Genomic DNA, 25,808 nt, shown 5'->3' on the forward strand with positions numbered 1-25,808 from the left:
AACATGATTGTTTCGCAGGAAATTTTTTTTTGGGAAACCGCTCCGTTCAAGTTCACCACAATACATTTTTCTTAAATAATCAGTTTACTTTTTTTGATTTCAGTTAAACGGTTCGGCTTGGAAACCGTTCATTGCAAACCTCTGCCAAAAAAATACGCTTCGGGGATGTGCCAGAACTCCGCTGATCTTGAATTTTTTTTTAATTCAACTTGTTTTTTCGAACTTCGATAGTACTAAAATTTTAAAATATTAAAATTTGCATAAAGCACTTTAAAACATCACGAACTTAGCTCACTTTTTCGCCACAACTTTGTATACCCCTTAATTGAGGTATATTTCAGTCCCTAGAGTGGCTCAGCTTGTTAAAGAAAGCCTATGTTAAGGGTTAGCATATTATGTACTAGACTACCGACCCAATTCCTCAACAGTAACAGTTCCAGGGGGTTCGTTTAGAGCGTATGTTTAAAAACAGGGCTTTGCCATTACCACGTTAAAACACACAAAATTCACATCAGATTTACAAACCATTTTGTAAGTTTCTATCACTTGGTGCCTCTATCAAGCAACGTGGAGCCTAAGGATCGAAGCAGTCCAGCGTAAATTCATACGATATGCGTTACGAGGATTGCCGTGGAACGATCCGTTAAACCTGCCACCGTATGAGGACCGTTGTCGTCTTCTAGGACTTAATACTTTAACGCATCGGAGACATGCAGCGCAGGCTACTTTCGTGTCAAAGATTCTGCTGGCTGAATATGATGATCCGGAGCTACTAGCGCAAATCAGCCTCTACGCGCCTACCCGTTCTCTCCGCCCACGAGCCCTGCTGCATTCTGAAATGCGCAGCACTAACTACGCTGCCAATAGTCCGATTTTAGCAATGAGTCGTCGCTTCAACGAGTTTGCTGAAATTTTCGACTTCGTCGTGAATTCTTCGCAGTTTCGTCGTCGTGTATTGTCACTAGTTTAATTGTGTTTAGTTTAACTTAGTTTAGTTTAGTTCATTTAGACAAATTGTCAGTTGGACTTTTTTATACAAATACAAATACAAATACAAATACAAATATACAAATATAAAGTAGCCTTGCTTTATTGGTATTATTGAAATATCTCATGAAGTATTCAGACTTCCATATAAATCTTCTCCACCATCTTTCCAACATGATTCCAAATATTTAGAAAGTAAAAAATGGTTCGAGATATAAAAATATTCAATTTGTTTATACTAATTTCCGAACTCTTTAGTTCAATAAAAAAATCCAACTTTAATTTTAGTTTCTTTCCATATATGTCGCCATCAAAATGAGCACCCCTACAGCGAGGATCGGTACTCTCATACTCACATGAACTTTCTCTCGACTGATCGCACTTGAAATTGAATTTGTCGTTGCGCCCCAGCTTTAAATTGGCGACTAATCAGCAAATATTCTACAACAACAGCGCTGCACAATATTTTTACGATCAATTCCCTAAAATCGTGCAAATTCATATATTTTCATGAAGGATCATGCAACGGCTCAGCCCGGGGGCAATCTGACAGAAAGTGCTTGTTTCATATATGTACCACTGATTTGATAGAAGCGCTAGTTTACCATTACCATATGAGTGTCATTGTTGATAGATTGTATCTACTTTCCGTAGATTTCTACTTGCTTGAACCAATATTTTCCAATAAATTTACTTTGACTTGGTTGACTTGACATGAAAAATAAATCTGTTAGATTTTAGACGCGAAACACGTATTGTTGAATGAATCTCTTACGAGTACTCATTTAAAAAATAAAATAATTCGGGCAGTTTGCGAATCGAGAAGAAATTTTATTCATGAATCAATACCGCAAAAGTTATTTGAATAAGTTTTCTAAGAAAAACTCTAACCTTCGATTTTAGCTGGAGCTTACATGTCTTCAGCAATTTTTTCCAAAAATTTTCATTTTGCAACTTCGCTGAGGGTCGTTTGGCTCTAGCTGGAATGATTAAAAAGTTAATTTTTTGGTCTTGGTAAAATTAGAACCACCTTTACTGTTGTTTTAACAAAAAGAAGGGGCTTATAAACTACGAGAACTTCTCCAAAGACTTAATGAGGCTACGTTATTTAGTTTTAGTAAAATTTAAAAATTCCTGCTAAATCTGCATCCGGGACCTGTGCAATGATAATCAAATCGGCAATCGCACTACCAATTGCCAGAAGCAAATTAACCAAAGAGCACACTCCAATATACACTCTAGTATATACATCCACCGCAGTGCACTCTGGAGCGCGCGCCATGGTGAATTTATCAGAGCACGCAACACATAATTTAAAGAGCAAGAGAGGAGCGAGGTACTCAACCAAACCACTCCATCACTAACGCAAAGAAAAGAGCGTTGTGCTTATTCTGTAGTGTGTGATCATTGTTTGCATGAAATTAGTGGGCCTGTTCATCACTGAAATGATGCCTGGCGGCAGTCATGCAATATACTATATATATTTTTTGTTTAGAGGCATCAAATTATCGTGAAAATATGCAGAATGGATTTGAGGATGAAAAAATCTAACAAAAAAAATTTGACGACAGGTCTATTACTGATAAACAACCAACCTGGTTTAACCTTTTTTGAGAGAAATGAAGAAAAGAAGATTAATATGCAAATTTTACTTACATAAACATGGCAACAGCAGCTCAATTTGTCCTCGCCCTTTCTAGCCTCCAGCCCTTTGTTTTGTACTGAACTAAATCAATCAGAATTGTCTGATTGTACATCCACATTTGTTCTGTAGTTTAAAGCATTATAAATGATTTTTAATGATCCCAGGCTAATGATTTAGAATTCAGCAAATTCCTTAGCACATTTTTCTGTGCTTGAAATCCTCAAAGCTTCCTCCTCATAGTCATCAAAGTTACTAGTATCTCCAGGTCCTTTACAACGGGGAATAAAGGGAGCTTCTATTTTCTTTTGGAAAACTGCTATCCAATCGGTTGATGCAAACCATCGATGCCCTTTTATATCATTTACTCCCGCCTTCAGATTACCATAACGCTTTGTAAGATCTACTTGAAGAAGATTTCTCAGAAGATCCTTTAGTTCAGATCCGAAATGAGACGGAAAACGTACTTTTCCAGATACTATTTTCTCATAAATTTGTATTGGTTGATCTGCAAAGAACGGTGGGTATCCTGCTGCCATTTCGTACACCAAAACTCCTAGTGCCCACCAATCAACAGCTTTATTATATCCTTTGCTCAGAATAATTTCTGGGGCCAAATATTCTGGAGTACCGCACAGAGTCCATGTTCTACCTTTCACGCGTTTCGCAAACCCAAAGTCAGTTACTTTTAAATATCCTTGGGAATCAATTAACAAATTTTCGGGTTTTAAATCACGATATATCAAATCTAGATAGTGCAAATACTCAAATGCAAGAACAATTTGGGCTGCATAGAATCTTGAATGTGGTTCAGAAAATCTCCCAACCTTACGTAAGTGGGAAAACATTTCTCCCCCAGGGACGTATTCTAGCACCATGTAGAGATTTGAATTATCCTTGAAATGAAATTTTAAACTAACCAAAAATGGAAATGAAATTGCTTGCAATATTCTTTTCTCATTTAGCGTATGTTCAACTTGCTTGAGTTTAACCACTTTTTGCTTATCCAAGATCTTCATGGCATAGTAATCTTTGGTTGATTTATGTTGTACTATCATTACTCTTCCAAAGGATCCGGTTCCCAAGGTTTTAATTCGTTCAAAGTCGTCTAGAGCAGCCGTATTTGTAGGATTTCTTTTCCACTTTTCCTCGAAGTCCTCTTTAGCTTGATCCAAAAACTCTTTTACACTTTCAGCAGCGTCAACTTTTTTGTTGGTGGAAGTCGCATTATTTCCCATGTTTGTTTTTTTCAGCGGATGCTTATAAAATTGTCCACTGTTATAGATGACTTGATTCACCGCTAATTCTGCATCGAGATCCAGCGTTTGATTCTCTCTTTAGAACACCAATTTTCCAAAAGATTTCGTATATCGCTGACTTTTTCACTCTTTAAATTGTCGACCAATTTTAATGTTATTAAGCTCAACTACTTTATTTCTAAACATAACAAGCTTAGTCACCAGTGCAGATGCTATCACTTACTATTTATGTTAACAAACTTGCGGTTGATAGATTATCCATCGTTTGAGTTAACACACAAACATAATTATTAACTTAAACTTTCTTAGGTTTATTGATTATGACAGTATAAATCCAATTGAAAATTTGCACTAGGTTAAAGTATAAATTTCGCATATTTTTTGAAAAGGGGTAGATAAACCAAGTAAACCGACCCGGTCCAACCTAGTTATCCTCTAGGGAGAGATATGCGAAGACGCCATCTTGAGCCAGCTAACTGTCAAAATTTTGAGCCAGCCGATCATTATTTAACTGCACGGGTGCAATATTTTTGGGCAGTAATGTTATCTCTTTATTTTTATTTATAAATAGTCGCCAAACGAAAACTCAGTGTATCTTAGAAAAAGCAGATTTTTTTATTCCATTGTGTTCAATAGCTGCTATTATTTACGCTTTAATTATTCTTGTTCAAAACATTGAATTACTATCGTAGCGCTTTTCACGTGCTGGTTTAGTGGAACTAGACCGCAATCTAAAAATTATGAAGCGGTTAACTATCTTATCTTTAATATTATGACAAGACGCAAAATGCTTAGCTTCAACTTTAATCATCAAATTGTAAAGAAATGTGTTGACATCGTATTTAATCGTTTGCAAAAAAACAATATTTTGAGCGAATATTTTTTCAAGAGCAGAAAAAAACACATATGTCTCTAAATTAATGTAAATCAAAGCGGTGCCATTATAATCCCGGAATGATGTTAAAAGTGCTAGATCACCTGTATTTCGATTGCCATCAGTGCAACTTTTAATGCACTGATCACATATGGTTCCTCTGTTTAGGAGACTACGAAGGACAACTCCTGCGACGTAATATATGCTGTTTTCTTCGCTGGCTTGAAATGTGCCGATATTGTTTGTTGCATTCCAATAGTTTCCGATGTGAACGGTAGGTATTGTGCTTTCTGGTACGGTTGTCCTAGCAGTATTGAGTTTGTCCGAAAAACTTACGAGCCACTCTTTTGGATCATATGAATAGGAAGAATTCGCTACTTCCTCCATAATTTGACCGATCGTTATTAGTTTAAGATTATCCTTCACTTGTAAAGCCCTAGGCGTTTTACATTTGGCACGCAACTGAGAAAATATATTTTCAACGCAATCTTGTTTAAATCTTGCCAAGAGTACGAAGTCATATCCTCTATCTAGAAAATAACGTTGCAAACGAAGTAGTGAGTCTGTCGCCATGATCATTGCCGCTTGCCAAGGTTTCCAGTAAGCTTTTTCGCCGACTTTACAGCGAAAGATGAAACAACGAAATGTGTTGAGAAATTGAACTGTTCTATCATAGTCCGCTGGACTTTTCCGACTAAGTGCTGTCTGTAGGTTACGCGATGTAACGATCTTAAACCACTCTGCAACGTTCTCGATGAAAAAAGCGGTAGTAAGAACCTCCGGTCGATTCATTTGGATGCTATAAACTTTCAATGCGGCAGCGACTTGATGGTTGAAATATTTTGTACTATTTCCAACCTAAAATAATAAAAAAAAATATTTGGATGCAATTACATATCTATACTGTATATGGTACCTTCATTTTATCGAAGTTATTTTGCAATCTACTAAAATCAACATCTGAAGTCGTGAGTCCTGTTGCCATTTTAAGACCACTAGATGCCTCATATAGCACTAGATCACGAATGTGCATCATGTTGGCTGTGGTCGAGCATAAACTATATTGCTTTATTGTATCTAGAGGAAGGACTATGATTTGGTTTTTAAGCGAGCCTTGAACACAATTCTTGAAAACATGTACACAGTCGGGAATTACTTCAAGCGTTCGGCTTTTATCGCAAGGGTGAATAATCGGTCTATTGAACAATACTTGATGTTCACTATGTTGGATATGCAAATCATTCCACAATCGCTTATTGTTACTACCACAATCACTAATGGCTGCGTGTACTCGAAGGCCAAGTGTTTCAGATCGCTTTATTGTATCGACGATATCCCGTAGACACCCGTTAGCGATAGAAGAACCCGTGTAGTGATACGCAACTATTTGCTTCCATCTCCTCCGTATTCCCACTAGCATTAACATCAGTACATGTGTGGCTGCTCCAGAATGATTCGGCAAAGTTATGTCTCCAAAGTAATGTTTGTTATTTAGACAATAATCCTTTCCTTGCGCAATTGCCATCTCATCGAACACAAGGGCACAATCCAAATCATCCTTTTCCATAAACGGGATTTTAGTGCTCATAAGTTCAAATACTTCATTTAGAATACCTGGTTCGAAATGCAGATGTTGTATTTTCTCATTAAGTGTACGCGCACTTGGTAACTTCAATTTCTTCCGTTCCATTTCGTACGCGCTTCTGCTCATGTGTAATCTGGCTCTTAAACCTTTGGCGATGGAATCATCTGACCATTTTGGCACACGAACATCTCCCGCTAGCAGTTTACATTGGTCCTCATTAAACATTTTTCTTGTGATTTTTTCTACGGGATGTTGTTGGTACTGGTGGTCAAGATCATCGTATTTGCGCTTCAACATTTTAATATTGTTGTCTTTTTCTTGCAAAGAAAGTCGGAGCTGTTCAATTACACTGGAGTATCGTTTTAAATTAGAAGTTGATATTTATTAATAAAGAAGAAAACATACCACTGCAGTGCACTGTTGCTCCACACATTGACGATACAGACTAGTGCTATCTTTACAGGAAGCATTTGGGTCAATATCACCCACAGATGACACCGGAGATTGCAGTTTTCCAGCTTCTTCGATTTCCTCGTCATCATATCCAAAGGTCGGATTCCCGGTGGAATCATCGGTAATATCCTCTATTTGGTTTCTTCCGGGTGGTTGCGTTGCATGCAGTGTTGTTTTTGGTTGAGCTGAAGAGATGATTTTTTGTCCGAAAGTTACCGCATGTTATACTTTATGCGCCTTACCTATCTTCTGTAGATGCTTTACGTTGTTCGATAGGGTCAAGAATGGTTTTCTGTGGGAAATAGATCCATCATCTAATGTTTGCTGGGAGAAAATGTTCGAATGTGCTTTTTTGTTTTCCTTCAACTCCGATAACTGCGTAACGTGGGAATACACAGGAACGGAGTTTTTTTGCAGTATTCTCTTTCCGTTTATTATAGATATGTCATGTTGATTGAAATGATACTAAAAGATAAAAATATGGTTAAAATATTTACCGATTTTTGTTCGAAAAAAACTTGCGCTGCACAGCCGCATAGAATCCAGCAACGGGAAGTCTTCCGGAAGCTCGCAAAATTCAACCCATTTACCGCGTAATGCAGCATCCTTCGGGAAACGAAAAAAAACTAATTTCCGCTATTAGAGCGTAATTACAAGGCCGATTTGCACAAAATTTTCCAACGCACTTCATTTCTTATTTTTAAAATAATAGCATTGAAAATAAAGTCACGCTAAACTTGGTTGGCAATAAGTGATGCTAGTTTTTTATCGCGATATTTACCGTTGCTAGTTTGCCTTTTTTCCCTCCGCATATCTCTCCCTAGAGGATAACTAGTCCAACCATTCGGAATTTGATTCGGAATCCTGAATGGAGTCATTATGGATTCCAAATCAAATACAACAACCGATTCTGAGTCGGAATCGGTTGTTGCATTTGATTTGGAATCCATATCCGAACCGGTTCCGGAATGAGTTTAACTGGGGAAACGAGCAAACCACGTATTTTTTTTGAAAACGGCCAATAAACAAAGTTATTGAGGACATCTCCATCGCTAGATCTAAATTACAGTTCTATTTTATACCATGGATCCAAAATCGGAAGTACTAAAACAAACATATGATATATGCCATTTAGTTTTCAAAGCTAAAGACTCATTTTTAATAAAAAGAAAATTCCTCGGTAAATTTATAATAAAAATAATGTTGAAGGCAATAACAATTATTAATTTACACAACGTTTTACATGGCTGCTGAAAATAATAGTTCGTTCAACAAGGATTGAACAGATGGTAAATCTATGAAACCCTATTAACAACTGTAAATCAAAGCGAGAATGGCAGTAAATTCGAGCAGGTTAATCGCATTTCCTCTCTTGCTTTTCTGAAAATTGGTTTCGAACTTTATGTCGTTTGCCTACTGTTCTCTAATGCATATCAAGGCTCCTTGCTTTCCTGTAAACTATGGAGTTTTGCTGAATTTTCAGATCACCAATAATTAAAAATCGCCCCATTTGAAGCAGTTCATCAATTCTAAAACTGTTAGCTACTAAATCGCTGTTCGTTCTTTTATAGATAAGTGAATAATGGAAACTAATCAGAATGTCGCTAATAAAGCTTTAACTTATAGAATTATTATGATGATGGCCCCACCTCATTCCCACACAAAGATGATATCTCAACGATTTATCTAGAACGAAAATTAATAAAATTAAACGTTATCTTGCAGACCGATATTTTGAACCAGATCCTCCTGCAGAGTTAACATATTTGACATAAAAAATTGTATAGTACCGAAAATACCGGCACTGGCTTTTGTTCAGTACCGGTATTACGGTACCAAAAATGGGTCGGTATTCCCGGGAATTTCGGTACCGGTATCACAACCCTAATGCCATGCTACTCAGTGGCAAAATTTGGACAAATGCTTCAGTAGACCTACTGTATCAATAAGTTGACAAAACATATTAGTATTGGTTATCCTTTTTACATTTCTTATAAAAGAAATGTTTAGAATTCGCTAGAACTTTCAATAAAATAAATACCAATCGACTCAGCTCAATGTTTTGGGACAATGTCTATGTGTGTTATGACAAACTTTCATTGGTGTTTTCCAGCAATGGCTGAACCAATCTTATCCAAAGCAATTTTAAATGAAAGCCCCATAAGCCAGCCAGAACCCTTTTGAATGCTTTTTGAATCTGATGTTTAATCTCCAAGATATAAATTGTTGAAGGTGCAAAAAATGGCGGTTTTTGCAGTTTTTTTAGATTTACTGCCGAAATTTATGACGTAACTAAATAATGTATGTATTTAAAGAAAGCTTATATGAACCTTTCGAGCAAACTAGATTGTTGAAATCGGACTTTTATCAAAAGAGATATATAACATTAAATACAGACAAAAGATTGTTATCACTTCCCATAGCCAGAAATAAGACTAAAAATCATCTTAATTTACCTAGCAGTGAGATGAGACATTTCCAATCCAAATTTAAACGCATATAATTCAGCCATCTCACGATAAATTTTCAATTTTTTTGCGCTTATCGCCCCGAAATACTTCTAAGAATAGATTCCAAAAGATAAACCCAAAGATTTTTGATATCATGGCATTAAAAATTTAAATAATGAACAACCTAGTCAAAATATCGCGCATTTACACACAGAAGATAGCGCTTCCCTAGTCCAGTACGACAGATTTGTGTACCTAGCGCGCTATGCTTCTATGAATGACGTCATCATCGACTATTTAAACGGACGGATTTCGCCGAACCAGCTCAGTTACCTGTTGAGCGGGAGGCGAAGCAGAATACTGCGCTGTGTGCTTTCACAGCCAGTGTAGCTGAGTTAGAAGTCCATTCCACTGCCTGTGGAGGTACGCTACCCAGTGAATGCGAATGAGCTTGAATGAATGAGCGTTATGTATAATTATTCGTACACAAAATAGTTTGTACATGCGAGTTCCATTTGCAAACACGGTTAACATAGTGTCGTGGTATTAGTTGTCTCTTTCGCTCTACCCAGAGGGGGAACAACTTGACAGCTCCTATACAAATCGTTGAAACCACTTTTTTGGGTCTGTGGGTCTAAAATGGCGGTTCAAACTTTATTCAAGAGCAATTTCTAAAAAAAAGCGTAAATTTGTTCACAGCGAAAATTTTCTTTTTCAGATTTTTTTATTTTGGATAATTCATTTTTGAAGACTTTTTGGGGGTTTAGTGTTGTTTTGTTTAAAAATAATGCATCTTTACTCCGATGCATTATTTTTAATGATTCATGATTTTTTGGAATCATCAGCATACAAACCAGCGGCGCTTATACTAGTTAGTGAGCACCATCATTTAGTCTTAAGATATTAGGTACTAATATTTGTATTGCAATGTAAACAACACACACAATGGTACTGGACTGTTTTTCTCCGTCAACGATAAAAGTTGCCATCACTTCTGAATTTCGTGGAAACCTTTGCACCGTAAATGTCGCAGCGCCTATCAGTTAGATGCTATGCTGTCAGAAATAAACAATCGAAGTCAAGGCGGGGTTAAATGCGTGAAAAATAATAATCTCAAAACTAAATGTATTTAAGGATTAACGACAAACTTTCGAAAATTGTCATATGCGAAAGATGTTTCAAGGGCGACGGGAGAAGAAAAAGTTCACACTAGAAGCGTACTTAAATCAAATCATGCATTTTACATTCGGTACAATTTGTAATCCTTTTATGAAACTCCAAAATTACGAATTAACTTGTTTGTATTTATATTAAATTAATACGCTGTTTGGAAATGATCATCTTGATTACCTCTTCCGAATGTAAATAAAGAAAACAAGTTCGTAAAAGACGCCACGGAAATATTTTCTCGCATGGAAATTTACAGTATCACAATTAGTGGACGGCGTTTTATGGTGGCGACATCATTCGAAACACGGTGGTTTCAAGCAACTTAGGCTAAACGTCAAGTTGCGGGAGGGTTGGCTCTACCCATCATTATCACCGTTCATTCATTTTACTTTGTGCGCTTGGTTTAATGTTTGAGGCGAATGTGCAGCTAAATAGATCTAATTTGTTACTAAATTGCACAACGAAAGTTTATTATTTGCGATTTACGTAAACCAGCACCGAAAGTAATCGTTCCACAACGTTTGTTGATTCACGCCATTTTTTACAGGAACTTTTCTAAATGAAAAATGTATTCATATAAGCTTCACTTATAATTTTAAGAAAGTTTATGGCGCAAAGTTCTGGAATTATTAGAAAAAACACCCATTACGTTGCAATAATCGCTACAATTAGGGATTGAAAAACTGAAAATCCAACACATTCCTCGCAATTTTGTTCACTTGTACTTCTACAGTTTTGTACATGTCGTTCTACAGTTTTGTCGTTTGCCTACTGTTCTCTAATGTATATCAAGGCTCCTTGCTTTCCTGTAAACTATGGAGTTGTGCTGAATTTTCAGATCACCAATAATTAAAAATCGTCCCATTTGAAGCAGTTCATCAATTCTAAAACTGTTAGCTACTAAATCGCTGTTCGTTCTTTTATAGATAAGTGAATAATGGAAACTAATCAGAATGTCGCTAATAAAGTTTTAACTTATAGAATTATTATGATGATGGCCCCACCTCATTCCCCCACAAAGATGATATCTCAACGATTTATCTAGAACGAAAATTAATATAATTAAACGTTATCTTGCAGACCGATATTTTGAACCAGATCCTCCTGCAGAGTTAACACATTTGACATAAAAAATTGTATAGTACCGAAAATACTGGTACCGGTATTACGGTACCAAAAATGGGTCGGTATTCCCGGGAATTTCGGTACCGGTATCACAACCCTAATGCCACGCTACTCAGTGGGAAAATTTGGACAAATGCTTCAGTAGACCTACTGTATCAATAAGTTGACAAAACATATTAGTATTGGTTATCCTTTTTACATTTCTTATAAAAGAAATGTTTAGAATTCGCTCAAACTTTCAATAAAATAAATACCAATCGACTTAGCTCAACGTTTTGGGACAATGTCTATGTGTGTGTATGTAACGGACAAACTTTCATTGGTATTTTTCAGCAATGGCTGAACCAATCTTATCCAAAGCAATTTTAAATGAAAGCCCCATAACCCAGCCAGAACGCTTTTGAATGCTTTTTGATTCTGATGTTTAATTTCCAAGATATAAATTGTTGAAGGTGCAAAAAATGGCGGTTTTTGCAGTTTTTTTAGATTTACTGCCGAAATTTATGACGTAACTAAATAATGTATGTATTTAAAGTAAGCTTATACGAACCTTTCGAGCGAACTAGATTGTTGAAATCGGACTTTTATCAAAAGAGATATATAACATTAAATACAGACAAAAGATTGTTATCACTTCCCATAGCCATAAATAAGACTAAAAATCATCTTAATTCACCTAGCAGTGAGATGAGACATTTCCAATCCAAAAGTGGTCCAATTTTAAACGCATATAATTCAGCCATCTCACGATAAATTTTCAATTTTTTGCGCATATCGCCCCGAAATATTTCTAAGAATAGATTCCAAAAGATAAACCCAAAGATTTTTGATATCATGGCATTAAAAATTTAAATAATGAACAACCTAGTCAAAATATCGCGCATTTACACACAGAAGATAGCGCTTCCCTAGTCCAGTACGACAGATTTGTGTACCTAGCGCGCTACGCTTCTATGAATGACGTCATCATCGACTATTTAAACGGACGGATTTCGCCGAACCAGCTCAGTTACCTGTTGAGCGGGAGGCGAAGCAGATCACTGCGCTGTGTGCTTTCACAGCCAGTGTAGCTGAGTTAGAAGTCCATTCCACTGCCTGTGGAGGTACGCTACCCAGTGAATGCGAATGAGCTTGAATGAATGAGCTTTATGTATAATTATTCGTGCACAAAATAGTTTGTACATGCGAGTTCCATTTGCAAACACGGTTAACATAGTGTCGTGGTATTAGTTGTCTCTTTCGCTCTACCCATCATTATCACCGTTCATTCATTTTACTTTGTGCGCTTGGTTTAATGTTTGAGGCGAATGTGTAGCTAGATAGATCTAATTTGTTACTAAATTGCACAACGAAAGTTTATTATTTGCGATTTACGTAAACCAGCGCCGAAAGTAATCGTTCCACAACGTTTGTTGATTCACGCCATTTTTTACAGGAACTTTTCTAAATGAAAAATGTATTCATATAAGCTTCACTTATAATTTTAAGAAAGTGTATGGCGCAATGTTCTGGAATTATTAAAAAAAACACCCATTACGTTGCAATAATCGCTACAATTAGGGATTGAAAAACTGAAAATCCAACACATTCCTCGCAATTTTGTTCACTTGTTCTTCTACAGTTTTGTTCATACGGCAAAAAGAGATAGATAACACATGAGGAAGAGAAAGAGACAGTTGCATTCGGATATTCTTTGAGCACGAAGAGCGCATAACGGCAGCTGCTGGTGTTTCTCGGCATGAAACAAGTGGAAAATTATCTTATCAGTTACACACGAAATCTTTCTAATAAATCAATGTCGTATTTTCTGATTATACGAGTACTATAGTTATGTCTTCGGACATCATAACTAGCTAGCGTTGGACCTAATTAGACCACGTCTTCATTCATAACAATCAATTTCAATATTGTGAACAGAGAGCAATTTTATAAAGTGAGGCAGGAATTTCTACTTGCTAAGCGCTCAGTTCTTAATTTAAATTTGCAACACTATAAAATAGCTTAAACAGTAACCAACCACCAACCTGATAACGAAAAGGTAAGCATTAGGCCAAAAACGTACCAAGAAAATCTATTTCTCAATCACTAGTCTGATGCATGCTGTTTGTTTACATTTTTCTGCCTTTTCTCTAAACTTTTTGAGGTGGCGCTAGTATACATGGGATGTTCCCAATTGTCTAAAATTAGATTTTTCTTCACTGGTCCGGGTTTTTACCACATACAATCGAAAAGTTTTTACAAGCTCAGTGGCGTAGCCAGAAATTTGGTTTGGAGGGGGTTTTGATGAAAATCGTAAATTTTTTGAAAAAATGCTAAAATTTAATATGAGTTTGATAAATTATTGAAAACTCAAAAACATAAGTAGTCTAACAGATGTCATTCCAGTCTACAAACAAGAAGGATCAACATGGAACAGTTTTCAAACCTCTATAGATTATTTTCTTGTATAATATGTCAATGAAGTCAAAAATTGCGATCTTTTAAAGTGGGATAAATGATCTAAAAAATGTTCAACGTTCAAGATCACCTAATATAATAACAGATGGAGATGGCTTTTTGTCACGGTTTTAGCCAATATTATTTTATTTTGTCTATCGCCAATAATAATATAATATAATATAATATAATAATCCATGACTTTGAAGGTTTGACAACTTCTGGAAGTTATCAACATAAAACAGCGCCTGCTTTGATATAGAAATTTTAGTGATTAACTCTCATAGAGGTAATGATGGTGAATTAATTTTTCAAAAATATTAAGAGACATGGTGCCTTCAGCAAAGTTTTTGATAATGTCATTTCAAACAATTTTGTTGAAAATATGAAGGCTACATGAATTCAACATATAGGGATTTGAATGGACTGGGCCTGCAATATTTCTTCTTAGTGAAGAAAAATTTAGGCGAAAACTATTTTTTTCTGCGCTACGGATAAAATTGTTTGAAACAATCATTGCGAGTTGAGAACACAAAACCTATAACTAAATTATGGATGGATGGAACTGAAACTTGCGTTTCGACTTCATCTCATCAGAATCCGATACCAACTTGGTGGGCGGACTAAGCTTGCGCCGAATTGATGCTAGCTCCTGAAAATGGAATCACTCTTTGTGTTTTTGAGTCCTTTTAATATCTGGGAATTATTTGTTTTATATCCAGTTCCCTTATTATTTTTGTAAGCTTCAAAGGCACCTTGAACGCAATGTGAATTTATTATTTAATTACCGCAGAAGAGATTTATCAAATACAGTAATTTCAGAATAGCTTGTGGTAAAGGTTTTTTTTTTTTTTTTTTTTTTTTTTATTTCGATTATAGAGGTTTTAACCTTGAGGTCATTCGCCTCTTCGGGTTAGAAAAATCTCTTGTGAAAAATTTCTAACCCTATGTGCGGGGTCGGGACTCGAACCCAGGTGCGCTGAGTACAAGGCAATCGATTTACCAACTACGCCACGCCCACCCCCTGGTAAAGGTTTTCTACTACTATATTTCGATACTCTGAATATGTGGGATATTTATGTCTTTGACAAAGTTGTTTGAAATAGCACTTTCGAAAACTTTGCTGGAGACATTAAGTCTCGACCCAAATTTGGTTGAAGAGTAATTCTTCTTCTATAATTACTTCTAGGAGGATTAACCGTCAAAATTATTCTATCAGCAGATGAACAGTTTGACGTTTTGAAATTCTTCAATGTTACTTAACATTGAAATTTGGCAGTTTCGAATGAATGTGATCGTGACCGTTAAAAATTTATCGAGCATTAATTTTATTTTTCTTCATTAGTCAACCTCACAACTTGCAGTACTAGTACGTAGCACACAAAATTTTAGTACGCCATTCATTGCATCCTGCTAAGAGGCTATTCATATAGTTGATAATACAACAAAAATCCAATGCTCATAAAACCGATCCTGACCTGCTAGAGACAAAATTACATCAGCTTTCATCTAGTTTCTGAAATGTTATTCTTGTTGTTAACCATATTGAATTGTTGTCTAAACTCTACACAATCTAAAAAAATACATTTTCAGCAAATGTTGAAATGTATGTAAGTTTTCGGTAAACAAGCTTATGTTTTATATGCAATCAACCTATTCAAATTTAGATTCCCATTCGAAAAATTGTCTCTAATCCATATTTTGAAGTATCTTTCCAAAAATGAGCTCATAATAATTCAGTCAGTTATTTTATTTTACATTGAAGTAATTTGACAACTATGGGATTTTGGCTAAGAGATAAGTTACAAGATTCCCTTCCCATAATTTTCCAAAAGTTCTCATGACGCTTTAAACACAGTTCTCAATGTAGTGATCAGAGAATATTTTTCCAAAAATATTTTGTGGAATATTAAATTAAATTCGTCAGCATCACTTTTTTTTTCAATCCAATTAATTTTGGTTTGGGGGGGGTTTTAACCCCCAAACCCCCCCCCCCCCCCCCCCCTGGCTACCCCACTGTACAAGCTAATCTTATTCTATAAAGATTTAGTTCCAGATATTAGTTCGGTCACAGTTTTCTGTCTTCTTTCTTCAGATCTTCTTAAATAAGTTTAATCGGATTCGATCACCTACTATAAATGAAATGACCTGATAACCAAGAAGGTTTGGTTCAATATGTAATATTCGATGTTGATTGGTTGTGATTAAACCATACGTAAGAAATATGTTTGATTTATTATTACTATAAATGTACTAAGAAAATAAATGTTTTACATTAAGTAGTATAGTCCTACGTCTACAGCTCGTGCAACCCCATAGGGCTGCCCCTTGTAGTTTTTAATTGCGAAAACAGCTGTGTAAGTGATGATACATAAATTGGTTGAACATAACAAAAAGTGAAAAAATCGCTGTTTTGATTTTTTTTACAAAAATTACTATGATTTTGCGAATTATCGACCGATCAATTGATTCTAAAAGTTGAAAGAATGATCTTAATATGATATAAAAAGGAATTTCGATATTTTTGAAAAACTGCAATTATTTTGAAGAGTGAACGTTTAAAAATCTGGTTTTGGAAAATACCACGAAATGGGGTGGAAATTGAAATGAAAAAAATATTTCTGATCAATAATACATTGGTAACACGCAATGTTACTGTTCAGCTCTTATTGTTCGCAAATTATACTTGCGAGTCATTGCTTTGATAAACTATACAAAATTAACAATAAAACAATAATAATCAGCAAAAATGAGAATGATTTTTTGTGAGAATGATTTTTTGTTCCGCTCTCTACTAATTGTAACTGGCTTTGAGGGACTTCTTTTCTCGGATTTAATTCGTGGATATTTTTGGTCTTTGATCCGTTATTTCATGAAAGTTCATACCAATAGAACGAATGTGCATTTTCAATAATATCATCACATAAAAGGTGTTCTTAGTTTTCACATGACATATTTGAGCATATGTTTCATTCAAAACTCTATAGAGATACGAAGAGTTTAACCTTGTAGTTGCCAACACCGCCTCTAGGCGGTCTCTATAAAAATCCTTAAAAAATTGCTAAAACATAATTATATATTGTCATCCGCACTAGCATTTCTTCCCAACGGTCACACCTTTCATACACACACATTTTTTGAATATTCGTAGCTTTTGTCAAAGGCAATTGATGCTCAAAGTTGAAAACTCGAGAAAAAGTGGAAAAAAAAATATTTTGTGCTTAATGGTAGTCTCCATTAAAATTTTTTAACTATTCTTGGAAATTTCAATAACTAAAAAAATATTTTGAGTAGCCTGTTACTAGCATTTCATTGCAGATGTGAATTGGTTTAGTGGAATAATTCGGAAGTGTAGCTTTTTACATTTCTTACAAAAGAAATGTATAGAATTCGCTCAAACTTTGAAAACTTTTTCCAAGACCCGGAGGGCCGAGTCTAATATCTTAATCGACTCAGCTCGACAAATTGGGACAATGTTTGTATGTGTGTGTGTGGGTATGTATGTATGTGCACTTATGTCATGTAATTTTCTCAGCAAGCGCTGAACCGATCTTAACAAAATTAGTTTCAAATGAAAGGCCTAACGTTGCCATTTAACACTATTTTTGTTCTTCGATATGTTGTTTACTTTCTGAGATATTAGTGATTTTGTCAAAACACAACGGATTTTAAGCAAATAACTTTCAAACAAAGCGATCGCCTCGCGCATATTTTGTATAAACAGAAAGCTTATAATGCGTTCTAGGGTTAATATAAATCAAATTAATAAAATACATAAATCAAATTACATTAGCTCATTAAATAGAAAATTTTGCAAAAAGCTATTTTCAAAATAGTTATAAAATTAATAGAATAAATTAAATTGACTCAAACTATGAATCAAACGAATCAAATGAATCAAATGAATCAAATGAATCAAATGAATTAAATGAATCAAATGAATGGAATGAGTGAAATGAATAAAATAAAAAATAAATTAAATGAATAAATAAATCGAACTAGTCAAGTAAACAAAACGAATACAATTTATAAAATGAATAAAAAGAAGAAAATGAACAGAATAAAATGAATTGATAACAATGAAAAATTAAACGATGTTAAAAGGTTATAAATTAATAGAAAATTAAATTAATTAGTTATCAGGAAACTGGAACTTTCAATGTGTTTTGTAGTTCAAAGTTGTCTGTTTGGTCACATATTCCCAAAAATTTTTTTTGTGGATTGCCCCTAGGAACAAATGCTATTTGCGAATGCGATTTAAAGGTAATTTCAATACTTAGACGACAAATTTTCTGGCGGCTGCAATGGACTTGGTTGTTTTTGCATTTTTCAAACATGGCGGTTATTGTTATCCACATTATTCATATTATTTATCTTATTAATTCAATAATTTTTTTTATTGTTTTATTCATGTTGTTTGTTTCATTTGTTTAATCATTTTATTAAATTGTAAGTTTTTTTCCCAGTTCATATATTGTTCAGTTTTTTCATTTTATTAATTCGATTTAGTCAGTTCTTTTAGTTATTGGATGACAGTTAGCTTCAAACAATTTAGTTTACTCTCTTAATTTCATAACTTTTTTAATATTGTCTGATTTTCATTTGAGCTAATTTGATCTTTTTTTATTAATTTGATTTATATGAATCATTCTATCCATTTTATGAATAACTTTTTTTTTGCTTCATAATTGTTTTGATTTTTGGTTTGTTTTGTTATTGTTTTTTAATTTATTCTGTTTATTATACGTGTTATACGTGCAAGACTCGAGGCTGTGCTTGTCTCACATATAGTTGCTTGCCAGCTTTGCGTGCGTTTGGCAATTTAATGAATAATACAACAGTTATATGTATGAGAGGTGTCTCATCCCACTGATGGGTGGATTAAATCGGTTTTATGTATACATGTGTATATATATGTGTATGTGTTTATGTGTGTATATGTACATATAAATGTTCAAAAAATGGTTGCATTATACACGGGATTGTTTTGTAGTGTACACATATAATCTATTAATGTGAAAAACTGATACTTCTGGATAGAAGTCAGATCTTCCTCCAATTACAGCTCCTTGGAGATCTCCAATGGAACAACTTACACAAGTCCAACAGGCAGTGACACCAGACTAGGAGAAACGGAAGCGCTGAGAAAAACACGGAGTCTATCGGTTCTTTTTTATTATTTCCCCTTTTCTTTCTTAAATAAGCAGGAATTCAAGAAATGTGGATGAGAGTCAAAGGGGGCATAAATGGGAGATAGAAATGAAGGTAAAAAACTGCAAAAACTGGTAAGTTTTCTAGTACACATGTGTTATGTTATATATACAAATTGAATCAATATACTAAATACGCGTCGATTTCCTGCTTAAATGGAATCGAAAGTCTTACTGTAATGTTACAATCCAATTGATACAAACATTACAGTAAGGCGGGGCTAGTTGATGGAACGATGACCTCGGAACATGTCTGGCACTGTACACGAAATGGGTCACCGGAAAGTCAATTGAGCTAACACCTTCTTAAATCCGTGAACCAAGTTATTTGCATGAATGTTTAAATACATGCAAACATCTTTTTTCTGTAAATCACTACCAGCTAGTGGGAGATAGGAAGGTTAACACACACACACACACACACACACAAGGTCACATATGCTTTCAAGTCCCTTATAGAGGAAGAATGCGATTCGTGAATAAGACAGGTAGATATTTTAACGTTTTCATTTGCATTGAAGTAAATAGTGTGAAGTGTCTAGGTTATGTCGATAGCATAAAAGCCGTACATTCAGTTGATTATAAGGAACTCTCTTTCCAAATATCCTTATAGCTCGCATATTGTTTCGTTCGGAATTTTTGTTCAGGAAATATGGACAAATAAGTACTATACAATCCAATACTGTGAAAAAGGAATGATTCAAACTATTAGGATGGAAAAAATGTAGTCAGATCAACTGTCTGTCCAATGCATATACTCTGATTGTAATCCTCGCTAATTTACTTGTACAATACGGAAAACTCAAACGAAACGTGTGCTGAATTATCCAATGCCTCTCTACTAATTGTAACTGGCTTTGAGGGACTTCTTTTTCCGGATTTAATTCGTGGATATTTTTTGTCTTTGATCCGTTATTTTTCATGAAAAGTTCATCCAAATAGAACGAATGTGCATTTTCAATAATATCATCACATAAAAGGTGTTCTTAGTTTTCACATGATATATTTGAGCATATATTTCATTCAAAACTCTATAGAGATACGAAGAGTTTAACCGTCTAGTTGCCAACACCGCCTCTAGGCGGTCTCTATAAAAATTCTTAAAAAATATATTGTCATCCGCACTAGCATTTCTTCCCAACGATCACACCTTTCATACACACACATTTTTTGAATATTCGTAGCTTTTTGTCAAAGTCAATTGATGCTCAAAGTTGAAAACTCGAGGAAAATGTGGAAAAAACTATTTTGTGCTTAGTGGTAATCTCCATTATTTTTTTTTTTAATATTTTTGGAAATTTCAATAACTAAAAAAATATTTTGAATAGCCTGTTACTAACATTTCATTGTAGATGTGAATTAGTTTAGTGGAATAATTCGGAAGTTTAGCTTTTTACATTTCTTACAAAAGAAATGTATAGAATTCGCGCAAACTTTGAAAACTTCTTCCGAGGCCCGGAGGGCCGAGTCTTATACTCAATCGACTCAGCTCGACGAATTGGGACAATGTTTGTATGTGTGTGTGTGGGTATGTATGTATGTGCACTAATTTGTATAAAAAAAATAATATATATATATATATATATATATATATATATATATATATATATATATATATATATATATTTTTATATATATATATATATATATATATATATATATATATATATATATATATATATATATATATATATATATATATATACATATATATATATATATATATATATATATATATATATATATATATATATATATATATATATATATATATATATATATATATATATATATATATATATATATATATATATATATATATATATATATATATATATATATATATATATATATATATATATATATATATTATGAAAATACCTTTCTAACAAGCTATAGATTGTCCAAATCTGTTAACGAGCGGCGGAGATATTAAACATTTTGTATATTTATTCCTCGCTTATCAATTTCCACTAACTAAAATTGAAACCGTTTCATACAGAGTATTGCTATACTGGTGTTTTAGGGTCAAAACTAAACCAATTTTGAATATCGGGGTATGAAAACACATCTACGTGATTCAAGGAATTCAATTCCGAAAACATTTTGTGAATTTAGTTAATAATTAATTAACTATTTCTCAAAACTTAATACGCAAGTTTATTTCAAATACAAAACAATGTGTAAATTCTCTTCAAAGTGAAAATTTGTCCGGATTTGACGTATTTATCCGTTGGATTAGGTATTGCGTTCAGTCGTGAGATAGACGTTGGATGGTATATGAATTCACATATCACCAAGTAATCCACCTAGTAGTGGGAAAATAGATTTCTAATATAATTCATATTCATATTATACTCGTAGCATCACCGAGAGCAATTGTGTTTTTGAATAACAAAATTCTAGTGAAAGTTTATTTTCTTTTGCAAGATTTATTTTATACTAATTATGGCGTAAAAATTACCAGTTGTATTATTGATAATAAAGATGTAAGGAATCAAAATTTCGCGCTATGTACAAAAATAATGTCACAACTCTAATCATCATTTACCATTCCTCACTTGTCGTCCCTCCCCTCCCCCTCACCTTCGACCTCTCCCCCATCGTGTTCGTGACGACTCAGATCTATCCTGATATTTCCAAATCCATTTCAAACATGTGTCATAAGATCTTCAACTTGATCTTCATTGATCATAATGATCATTGATCTTGGCATCATCATTGATCTTGGCATCACTGTTTGCTACACCCCGGTCGTCAACAAAGCTAGTAGTTTTCTTTTTGATTTATACTTGTTGAACAATCGTGATCGCTTTTATTTTTGTACTATTTATTTTTCGTGTTTATCGGTTGTGCAAGTACATTGAAGTTTCGGGAACTTAACCAGCATCATATCTGATAGCTGCAAGTGTTGTTTTTAGTGAAAGTGAACTATCACTTTCACTTTCACGCTCAATTTGTTGGCAAAAGCGACATCTTCTGGTGGATAGCTGATAGTTGCATGCAAGCTCGCTACATTTTTGCTGCGTTTATTGCATACCCGGTATGCGTTATTTTCTTCGCTCCAAAGAATGACTTGTACCAACTGCTCGAAAGTTATAAATGCTTCTGAGCGAATCACCTGTCGTGGATACTGCGGAAATTCGTTTCACATGATATGTGTCAAGATGGATTATGACGTTCGTGGTGTCCTGGGAATCCACTCTCGGAATTTATTCTGGATGTGAAACGGATGTGCTGTTTTGTTTTGTAACGATAATTTCCGTAACATTTTTAAAAACTTTATCGATACACAAATGAAATCGAATGCATCTGCTACAAGAGTTATTTGGATAGCTAATACCCGACTATGCTGATTCGATTTGTGTAATCTGCGTAACACGGAGTGTTCTTTCAAATTGTCATAATGCGCGAATGTACCGATATTACCAGCTGTGGATCTTACGTGTTCGAAGACAACTGCAAACAACTTCCTAGTACGGCTTCACCAGCGACCGGAAAAATATTATCGCCTAGCTAGAATTAATCAAAAGATCTCTATAGCCACTTACTCCCTCCCAGAACAGAAATGCAATGATGTCGAAGAAATAAAATCGTTTTCAGCACCCGTACTAACCGCAATATGGCCTCAGTGCTATTACAGAGCCTGAAACTCTTGACCAAATATATTCACACCAGACTATCAATCTAATAGCGTTGACGACAACTATTGATCCATTGTTTGAAAATAATTCTCTTACGCTGAGCGAACCGCATTCCAACTTGCCGTCTCAGGCTAGTCGACATTAGGTTTCTGCATGCAATTCAATCTGAAAAATAGTGCTCGAGGCGGGTTTCGATTCCATTCAACGGCAATGCAAAGAACATCGTTTTTTCGAATATTTTATATTGATCATCACGAGAAAAAATAATGAAAAATGGATGTAAGACACCCTAATGCAAATGTTAGTTTTCATCTAGTCCCGCAGTGCAGCATTGTCTGGGAATCCAAATCAGATGACTTGTAGAATACCCACACGATTGGTTTCGCTACGATCCCACAATTTAATGCAATAAGTAGATAGCACAAATAGTTAACAAAATTAATAAAACATTGGCGTACATGTACACTGCGTAGAGTGGCACATAATCGTCCCATGTGCATGCATATCTGGAGTCGAAACGACATGTTAATCGGTGGAAACTACATATAATCCTTACATGTGTAAAGTTTGATAATAATCTAATTGTTGACAAATTTGGCTAAATTGATGCCGGAATAAAATTGTTACCGTGACAAACTTTTTTTTAAATACTGTACTCAGTTTTGCATTTTCTTGTCGTGCCTTTGTGATATGGTCCTCTCAAAACATTTTTTTACTATTTTAAACAGAACTACTTTATTTTAAGTATTGTTAACAAAAATCGATCATAATTTTTGTTATATTATTTGCTAAGAAATCTAAATACACATTGGGAACGAATTTTATAAAACGGTTCAGTTTCCTGCTTTGAAACTACAAGGGTCTAGTAAAGTTTACCCAAGAGCACACATTCGGCGTCATTAAAGTGATAATACCAACATACTTAAAAATATTTCCCACCATCCAATATCTTTGCTATAGCTGTATTATTTTTAAATCAAATCTGCCAATCAAAAGTGTCATTAACTTTTATTTCCTTCCATTATCAGGTCGGACATCTCAACCGAATGGCTCACTATGCGAAGTTGGTAGAAACTTATCACGAGCAGCAACAAAAATTTTAAGCCGCATAGTTTGCCGGTGGGCTCCTTCGGTGCCAAGTACACTACAATACAGACGATTCTCATAGTTAGTTCGTCCTGCACCGATCCATAGATCATAGTCACAAATCATCACTATTTCAAAATCTGTCGGCTTGGGACAGTTATATGCATCGATCAGCATACTCTCCACCTTCAAATCACAATGATTTATTTTCCTTTTGAGCTCACGTGATGTTCATAAAATTGTTCAAGGACATGGTACTGACAGACGCACGGTGATCTCGGTGAAGCTGTAGTAAATTCACCGGTTAGGGGCCGTACACAAATGACGTAGCTTTTTTTCGGCGATTTTTGACCCCTCCCTCCCCCCTCGTAGCATTTGGTCACAAAATTCTAACCTCCCCCTCGTAGATAACGTAGCATATACCTACCCCCTCCCCCTCGTCCCATGCACAGCGCCCATGTGATGAAAAAAAAATTAAATTTGTTTTTCAATTATTTTAAATACATGTCCTTTCAAAATGATTGACGACTTTTATCAACATTTCCATTATAACAGCAAATTGCGTGCAAAATAAGCCCATTTCATGTTAAATATAGTGTTGATAGTTTGATTTTGAATTTTATATGTCAAGGAGAGCATGAAGACAAGTTCTCTCAGTTCACAATCGTGCAGCTGCCAATGATTCTAAGAACCATACGTTCATCTAAATTACTAAATTTTGTTTGGTTGAATCCGAAGTGAAAATTTAATTCAGCTTCCAAACTAAGTCTACTAGTTAGCAACATTAGCTAACTAATGCAGCAAGTTAAATCCACATACAATTTTTTTTCGTATTTTTGCGAACTTGTAATTCCGCGAATCGTAAATTTACCTCATGAAAAACCGCACCAAAAGTAACTTGTTTGAATTAAAATTATTTTTTTTTGGGAATGGAGGATCATTAAATTGTTTTCTCAAAACAATGGGTTTTAAACTTAATGCTACGTCGCACAACTTCTGACCCTACCCTCCCCCTCGTCACACTTCGTCACAAATTTGGTAAACCCTCCCTACCCCCCAAAATGCTACGTCATTTATGCATGGCCCCTTATCATTCTAAGAATCTCACACATGAAAGAAAAGGATGGATCAGCTGGAATAAGATAATAAGCCTGTTTATCGTCGTTTTATACTTGTATCCCGGACTTTTGTACGGAATAGATTTGATAATCAATCGGTGACAGTACTAGGCCTTTTTGTTGCAATATAACTACACATTGCAGAAAAGAGAAACGCTAGTTTTATCGCAAACTTACCGTTGCAATCCCTGTGTTGCAGTTATCCCTGTGTTACTTGATTTGCATGTTTACTGCAGGACTCCCAGCTGCAGGGAAACTCCATCCAGTTGCAACAACTTCAATTTATGCCACGTCACCATCGCTGGTTCTATATTATAACGTATAAACATTTTGTTTGTCGAGATGGAACGGAATCGGAATTAAACGTCAGATGACAGAGCAAACAAACATTTTGTTTTATGTAGCATTTACACGATTCGTCAGTTTTTCGTGCAGCACATTAGCGAAACGACGAAATAAGTTAAATGTATTTTTACAGTGAACTGCATACAACATAAACGACACGGAAACTTTTGACGTACAGAAGGGGTACATGCATTTAAGATAAATATACTCAAATTATCCTAAAAATAACGATGACATGAAGTTGGCATTCTGTTCCGTTGGCGGAAGCTGGTGAATCGTGTAAATCGTACTTCTCTCCACTTGCGGGAAAATTAATTTCGGTTAAAACCAAGACGGATACATGTGTGCACATTTTTTTCTATGTGTGAGTGCGGTTGACATTTTTCTTTGATGAAACCGAAAAAACAAGAAAATATGAAGAAGA

General features: G+C 34.8%; 1 protein-coding gene and 1 long non-coding RNA gene across 2 annotated transcripts in view; both read right to left on the reverse strand.

Annotated features, from left to right (window-relative positions):
* Positions 1 to 4,222, reverse strand: part of LOC131683055 (cAMP-dependent protein kinase catalytic subunit 1) — a 121,074-nt gene extending 116,852 nt beyond the window's left edge. The window contains exon 1 of the mRNA XM_058964869.1: positions 2,644 to 4,222. Within this exon, the coding sequence (XP_058820852.1) occupies positions 2,806 to 3,867 (1,062 nt within the window). The 5' untranslated portion in view covers positions 3,868 to 4,222 and the 3' untranslated portion in view covers positions 2,644 to 2,805. The remainder of the gene's footprint in view (positions 1 to 2,643) is intronic.
* Positions 4,223 to 23,625: 19,403 nt separating this feature from the next.
* On the reverse strand, positions 23,626 to 25,508 carry LOC131678971 (uncharacterized). Its single transcript, XR_009303776.1, has 3 exons — positions 25,217 to 25,508; positions 25,030 to 25,053; positions 23,626 to 24,207 (listed from the first exon to the last, which is right to left on the reverse strand). It is a non-coding gene; the product is annotated as an uncharacterized LOC131678971 (long non-coding RNA).
* Positions 25,509 to 25,808: the final 300 nt, after the last annotated feature.

Source organism: Topomyia yanbarensis, chromosome 2 (assembly GCF_030247195.1).
Source record: "Topomyia yanbarensis strain Yona2022 chromosome 2, ASM3024719v1, whole genome shotgun sequence".
Taxonomy (NCBI): Eukaryota; Metazoa; Arthropoda; class Insecta; order Diptera; family Culicidae; genus Topomyia; species Topomyia yanbarensis.